This window comes from Calonectris borealis, chromosome 5 (genome assembly GCF_964195595.1).
Source record: "Calonectris borealis chromosome 5, bCalBor7.hap1.2, whole genome shotgun sequence".
NCBI classification, from domain to species: domain Eukaryota; kingdom Metazoa; phylum Chordata; class Aves; order Procellariiformes; family Procellariidae; genus Calonectris; species Calonectris borealis.
The window spans coordinates 25,362,533-25,369,935 of NC_134316.1; the positions used below are offsets into that span (position 1 = coordinate 25,362,533).

Sequence of the window (7,403 nt, forward strand, 5' to 3'; positions counted from 1 at the left end):
TATAAACATGTTTATTGCTTCAGAAGACATCTCTGGGAACTAACTGTATTAGCAGGACGGAACAAGCAAGTGGTTTTTCCTTCCTCACCATTGAAAGCGACAGCTGAAGTGGGGTCAGCCAAAAGTACTGCACCTTGCTTATTTTACAGGAATAAATCCCAGCCCCATTGAGAGTCTACAGTTTGCTTTGGCCTGAAGCTCTTGGAGGTAGCCGACCCTGGGCCCTGCAACCTGCTAGAACTGTTTTGTAGGTGGGAGTTTCCCTAGCAGTGGTTTGTTGATTGTCTTAGACATCGGGTGACTAAATGATTGGCATTCTTGCAGAGCAGGCTAGTGTAAGCGTAAGAAAGGATTGTGTTGAAGAAGGGGATGTGCAAGGGAGGAGACGAATAGCTTGACCAGGAGCTTAGATCCCTTCAGAAATGGAAAGGGTTCGAAACATTTACTAGCGGCAGATCAAAAGAAGAGAGAAAATGAGCAGCTGCTCAAACTAAAAACTGCATCAAGCTCATGCTCTCTACTCCCCCAGCAGTGAGGAGTAAATCACATTGGGATCAGCACTCCTCATTGATCGGTGTTTTTCCAGACAGATCCCTTCCTCAGCCTATCGACCGACCCTTTGAACTCAAGCCGATCTGAGAACACAAGTGCCACAGTGTTTTTTTTAAGTTAGGTTTATTTAGCAATAGAAGTATGTACATGTAAGAGAATCCCCTGCAGCACGAGACATGCATAAAGCAGTGAGGGACTGAAAGTGGTGCTGCTCAATGGCCTTCCTCATCACCTGTCATCCCACTTTACTCAGCAGCAGGGCCAAGATTAGAAAGGGACAGGTGAGAAATTTATCAGTCCACGTGGCAGAGTCTTCAGGCAGAGCCTTCCCAGCAACCGGTATTAAAACAAGCGGGCGCCATAGCCAAATGTCTGTTTAATGCCCTCAAAGTAGTAGCGCTGCCAGCCTTGCTTTGTTCTTTCCTCCTCACTGGCAGGAATGCCCTTGCCTTCCAAGCACACCTCCGTCTCGCCACCTTTGTCAGTGAAGTTCAAGGTAATTGTTGCAAAGTGCCCTAGGGGAACCAAAGGAAACCTGTCAGCAGTGTGTAGTATAGTACATGCTGCCCCAAGGAGCTGCTCTGCTCCTCTCACACGGCACCACTTAAAGGACTCCTCAGGATCCTTCCCGAGGATCTATTTATGACTACTGCAGGCCTTCCTCAGAAACAGAGGGAAGAGACGGCTCCCTCTTCATGGGGTTCAAAGCAGCTGTGGCCACAGCTGAGCAAGCTGCCACTTCATCGTTCCTAATCCCTGGCCGCTGCTCTAGGCGGTGGCTGATGATTCTGACCTGATCGTGTGGGATATGAAGCTGGGATAAGGCTGGTGCAGCTCCCAGAACACCGTGTGCTCCCTCATCACGAGCCAGAGTGCAGTGTGGCAAATGGGGCTGGAATTCTTCAAACACAGGCAAGGGCTGTAATACCATAGTCCATTTTTGGACTACTTACCAGCTGGCCAAGATTTAAATCTCCATTTCATAACAAGTTGCTTCTCAGGGACCTTGAAAAGAAAAAGAAAGACTGAGTGGTAATTTTTTGCAAAACCTGCAGTCTAATAGAAAACAACTAGAATTGTGTTGATCTGAAGCCTTAGAGACCCCTTGAGAAACACACACACACACACACACACACACACACACACACACACAAGGAAAGAGATTTTAAGTGTTCTTTTCTTTCCACTCCTTTTCTTGGAAGGTAGGCCATAGTACAGCCCCAGACACTGAGACAGTGTCCCTGTCCAGAAGACTTTAGTGGTAGGAGAGCTAAAGAGGAAAAGGGTCAGCTACTATCTTTAACATCCCTCCAACCCCTAATAAATATGTAAAATCACACAAAGACAGGGCAGATGCATGACTGGAAGCCAGATTTTCTCCCCAGACTGAAGTCCCATACATTAATCCATACTATAAGGAATGCTTCAATAGCCACAGCGATTATAGGTAACTATCGGGCACCAAGTAGAACTCCACAATTAGCTAACTGAAGCATTGTTACAGAATTGATACCTCAAAAATAAAAAGGCTGCCCCCGAGGAAGATACACCTGCACTAGTTAGTACTTACTAGGTCAACAAACTCTCCTGTGACACTGCCATCCAGTAACTGAAACTTGCCTCCTTTATCAGCCTCCAAGGCGGCTTGTGCGTGGGTGAAAGCTTGGACCGTCTGAAAAGAATTCAGGAGGAGACCTGTATCACTTGACATTATCTGCTTGCAAAGTTGTTGCCTAATGCCTCCCACCTAGCTACAAAAGTCCTGGAAGAGGAGGTAAGTCAATAGTGTAAGGTCTTCATCAAGAAAAGACAAAAACCCCGTCCTGGCCAGAAAAGCAAGGTTATAGCCACTACAGAAGCATTCTGCCTGCCAAGGGAAAAGAACCCCTAGCTTTCATATTCTGTGCAGTGTTCTGTAAGCTACACTTTGATTTACTCTGTTGATTCCTTAATGAAACCTAGTTCTAAGAAAAAGTCGTATTTTTTGCTTTTTCTTTTTTTTTTTTTTTTAAAAAAAAAAAAGGAGGAACTAAAAGACTAAGACCATGTTTAAATAATGATACAATGCTGCTCTCTCTTCTTAAGCTATATAATAGTGTGCAGGAGAGGGGAAGCTATGAGGTCACTGGGTGACCGCATCTCCCACCCTGAACACTAAAATGCCTGAAAAAACCCAAGGGTACAGAAATTTGATCCTGGTAAAACAGCAAAGTACACTTTGATATCACCTAACCTTAAAAGGAAAAAACAAAACAAAACCAAAAAGCACACAACTATAAATCCCAAGAGATCTGACCACATGCAGTAAGCAATACACCTACAGATAGGTGCTGACAGCAGTCTGGAACTGGCTTCTGGCTGGCATTAATCCTCTCATCAACTGTGCGAAAAGATGCACACGCGAGCTTTAAGCAACAGTTCTGCGGACCAGCTTTCTTATTCCATTCTCATGGATTGCGAGTGTCCTACAGAATAACTTAAAAAGCTTCTTAGGAACAACCTCCTATCTGCAAAGAACAATTCTCAGAACAAGCCTGGCATTACCTCCTGAGTAATGAATACCCGGTAGAGCTCTTCAGGAGATGTTAGGAAAGTGTCCTTCAAGCTGATCTTACATGTAGGGATCTTGACTCCTATGGATTTGGACTGCGATGTGGCAGAACTGCTGCTAGCAGCTGTCTAACAAAACAACAAACAAAACAAACACACACATACTTTTTTCACAAAAAACCTCAACAAGTGCTTCACATTTCCAAGAGAAAAAACGAAGGCCTTTGGTAAAGATGTAATTAGGTACCAACCATATTTGAGTGTGTAAAAAGCAGATTTATCACTCTGCTTGAATTAAGAAATACCATGTGCTGCAAATCGAAACAGTCAGGCCTATACCACAGATTGCCAATTCCTGGATATATATTTCCTATGAACAGCACTGGTTGCTCCTGTAAGTGCTGCAATCTAATACTGTGTACCTTTCTTCACAGATCCAAAAGCATGTTTGCACAGTTTTATTTACCTTGCGATCTTCTGCTTTAGGAGCCACCTGAGGTGTTGTTTCCATATGTTCACCATTCACTGTGGGCAAAATCATGCCCTGGGTGAATTCTGGAAAGACAGGAATGCGCCCATGAAACTAATAAAAGATCAAGTAAACCTTTTAACTGCTCTTTGAAATACACAATCAAAAGGGGCTTCCTGGTTTCTCCCTTGCTCTTGCTATCACCCACAACTTGAAACAGTTTTGAAAAAAAGTAAACAGACCTCATTTCACAAGCAATTAATTCTTCTTGCCCTCACTACTCTCCACTGAAGGCCATATCAGAACCTGCCTATACTAACAGCTAGGAACTTGCCTCCTCTTCCTAGCCTAGACATACCGATCACTCTCTTCCACATGTTGCTCTCATATTAGTTAGCCTTACACTTACGTAGCTTTTTCTCCCTCTCACTCTCTAATACAAATAACAATCACATCTCAAATACTTTTATCTTGCTGGTCTAGACAAACCAAACCAAGCTTTTCCATTTCTTTTCAGACTGGCTCTCCATTTTTCATATCATTGTAGTACAAAAGAAAGTTACTTCTAACTCCACCTTCGATTTATCTTTTTTGACTCCAGATGCCAGGACTACACGCAGAAACCCAGGGGAGGTCTCATCAGTGCCCTGTGCAGCAGCATTAGCACTTTTATAACCCCACCAGAAGCTTCAGCCTCTTCAGCATCATGTTTGCTTTTTCTCCAGCTCTATCGCTTCTGCCTTTACCAATTATAAAACTGTTTGCTCTTTCTCCTTCCTCTTCATCTGTTCAAACTGGCAAAATTCCATTATATAGCAGAATTTTATTATATGTGTTTAATCTTGCATCTCGCAATACTTAGTTCCCACCTATTCTTATTTATTCCAGCCCACAAGATCATACAGTTTTTCCTGAATAACATTCTCATCTTCCACTGGGTGACGGCATCTCCCACCCTGAACACTAAAATGCCTGAAAAAACCCAAGGGTACAGAAATTTGATCCTGGAAAAACAGCAACCAGTGGTGGTTTGTACTCTGCAAAACTTGAATATCCAGCACGTGTAGTGTAATATAGGTAAATGGATATAAAAAGCAACCATAGCATTCCCAGCCTGTACTAGAGAGCAAAGCCAAACTCAATCAAAGCACACTGATTTAACTCCAACTGCTGGAATCAGATTTATCTTCTAAAAAAAAAAATTCTGATCCAGATGCTGAGACAGCTCATTCAATGACACCAACAAAACCTGCAGAGCAATTTCCAGTTCTCAGTTATTCTCAAATCCAAATAACACTAGATGCCTTTACTAGTGTGGCAAAAGAGAAAAACCAACAAACTAGAGAGAAGATATCACCTTCCAAGGGAGTAAGCAAACTAAAGGCCAGATTGTGCCACATGCAGTGACTGATACTCTGTGTCACTGGGGTAGCAAACACATTTTACTGGCTTTATTTTCTCTATAGCTGAGCTTCAGCATGTGAAGGACATTCTCAGTTTTAAAACATAAATCCAAAAATGCTGTTTATTATTGGGTTATCACTAAAAACAATCTTTCTGGGCTGTGCTACAGTGTCTAGAGACAGAAGTGCTTCTTGCCAAATGCTAACCATTTTCAAAAGAGACAGAAAAGTTACTGTTGTTGCTCTGACACCTTCCTGTTGAGATGGGGTGAGGAACTAATATTCGCTCCTCTCATTACTCCCATCCCTTCTTTAGCATTAGCCCACATGGGTTCCCATAACACTTCTCCCTCTCAGTTACATACCTGTTTTGAGAGTGCTGATGTAAGTTTTCATTGCATCTCTAATTTTTTTTGCACCCTCTTGCTTCATCAGGGTCTTCAAGTTAGTGTCAGGCTCATCTTTAGCAAGGCTGACATGGATCTAAACAAGAAGGACAAGTGCTGATTAACAAAGCCGTACTTGCACGGTCCTTTTATTACTCAATTCAACATCGCAATTACATTTTGGCTAAACTTTCACAAGCAGCAGTGCAGCTTTATTAATCTTTAATTTCATCTCTCTCATCCTACATTAATGTACGCATGTATCTTAATACCTTCATGTGCTATAAAGCCCTTATATCTAGAAGACAGGAATTAATTTGATAAAGATACAACATGATGGGGAGGGACTCTTTATCAGGGAGTTTAGTGACAGGATGAGGGGTAACGGATTTAAACTGAAAGAGGGTAGATTTAGATTAGATATAAGGAGGAAATTCTGCACTGTGAGGGTGGTGAGGCACTGGAACAGGTTGCCCAGAGAAGTTGTGGATGCCCCATCCCTGGAAGTGTTCAAGGCCAGGTTGGATGGGGCTTTGAGCAACCTGGTCTAGTGGAAGGTGTCCCTGCCCATGGCAGGGGGGTTGGAACTAGGTGATCTTTAAAGTCCCTTCCAACCCAAACCATCCTATGATTCTATTAACTTAAGCAGTCTCTAACACTAAAAAAGTTCTACACAAATGTTCTAAAAAAGGTAACATGGAAGGAAATACTAATGCTGTGAGGATTCCTGTTAGAACAGCCATACAGCGAGCAGTATTAGCCTTTAGCTTTGCTTACCTCAACTTCATCGATGTCATTTTCATCTGAGAGATTAGGAATCTCCACATAACCTTTGTATTTCACTCCTGTCTTTGAGGTGCCTGCAATTACAATTATGTTGTTCAGATCAACATTTCTTACTCTGGTTGTGGTAAAAGCAAACTTGTATTGTATCACAATACAATACTTCCCTTTATTATTATTTCCCAAATGAGGTAAGAATCCTTATTCTTAGTCTTATATTAGAATCTGGCCTTGAAACAGGACAGGAGAACATCACTCACCAGTCCATGCCAGCTTGATAGCCCACTCATAGAAGAAGATAAGTTTCCCTTTGCGGTTGTTAATGGACGCCTCTCCATCCAGCTTGCTCACTTCTGTCACCTCACAAGCCCCTTCCTCACTCTCCACCCTGACAGGCAGGAGGAGAGTTTTCAGCCGCTCTGTGGACCAGTTGGAGGCATCCCGCTCCGTCCTGAGAGAAAACCGGGCAGTGTGACAACCTGGGACAGGCCACACCACCAGCACGCACTGGGACTATCTAGCCTTCCCCGGTCCTTCCCTCCCTGCCCCGCTCCACACACGCACACAGCCCTTCCCCGGAGCACCCACCCAGGTATTCTCCGGGCACCCCCAACACACCGGATCGGTCACCACCACCACCCCTCCCCCCGCACACACACATACACGCGCGGTGACCTTCCCGGGGCATCAGCCCGGACACCCCCACCTCAGCACCGACACGCACGTAGGGGAGAGAGGGAAGAGGCCCCCCCCGGGACACCGGCCGGGCAGCCTCCCTCCACCCAGGGGCACGGGGGCCTCCCGCCCGGGCGGGTCTCGGCGCCGGCCGGCCGGGCCGTCCCGCTCACCAGTGCCAGTTGTTCACGTTGGTGGCGTCCGCCCGCTGCTCGACGATCCAGCGCGGGTCTCCCTCCCCCCACTTGGCCATCGGGACCGCCGCCGCCGCCGCCTCCTCCGCACCGACCGCCCGTGGAAACTGCTAGAACCGCCGGCCGCCGCGCCACCTCCCGGCTTCCGTCACCGGCACGGTCCCTTCCGGCGGCCTTCCCCCGCCTTGCGCGCGGCCTGACTTCTTGGTTCCGCCGCGCCGCCTCCAGCTGGCCCTCCCGCCCCGTCCCGCCTGTCGGCACCTCCTGGAACCGGCCACGCCGCGCCTCGCCTCGCCTCGCAGCCGTCCCGAATCCGGCTGCCGGCAGCCCAGCCCTCAGCAACCAGCCCAGACACTGCACCGCCACGCGCGGCCCGCTGGGACTTGTAGTC

General features: G+C 46.1%; 1 protein-coding gene across 1 annotated transcript; it reads right to left on the minus strand.

Moving 5' to 3' along the window:
• Positions 1 to 646: 646 nt before the first annotated feature.
• Positions 647 to 7,362, minus strand: AHSA1 (activator of HSP90 ATPase activity 1). Its single transcript, XM_075151430.1, has 9 exons — positions 6,992 to 7,362; positions 6,404 to 6,594; positions 6,138 to 6,220; positions 5,340 to 5,457; positions 3,569 to 3,657; positions 3,097 to 3,231; positions 2,123 to 2,224; positions 1,506 to 1,557; positions 647 to 1,067 (listed from the first exon to the last, which is right to left on the minus strand). Exons 1-9 carry the CDS (start codon positions 7,069 to 7,071, stop codon positions 895 to 897), a joined length of 1,023 nt encoding a protein of 340 aa, XP_075007531.1. The 5' UTR covers positions 7,072 to 7,362; the 3' UTR covers positions 647 to 894.
• Positions 7,363 to 7,403: the final 41 nt, after the last annotated feature.

Bases quoted from the DNA above. Each gene is read 5' to 3' on its own strand.
- AHSA1 (XM_075151430.1), bottom strand. From the start codon at position 7,071: ATGGCCAAGTGGGGGGAGGGAGACCCGCGCTGGATCGTCGAGCAGCGG. The intron at 6,595-6,991 runs GTGAGCGGGACG...GTTTTCTCTCAG, and splicing joins AACGTGAACAACTGGCACTG to GACGGAGCGGGATGCCTCCA. The intron at 6,221-6,403 runs GTGAGTGATGTT...TTGTAATTGCAG, and splicing joins TATCAAGCTGGCATGGACTG to GCACCTCAAAGACAGGAGTG.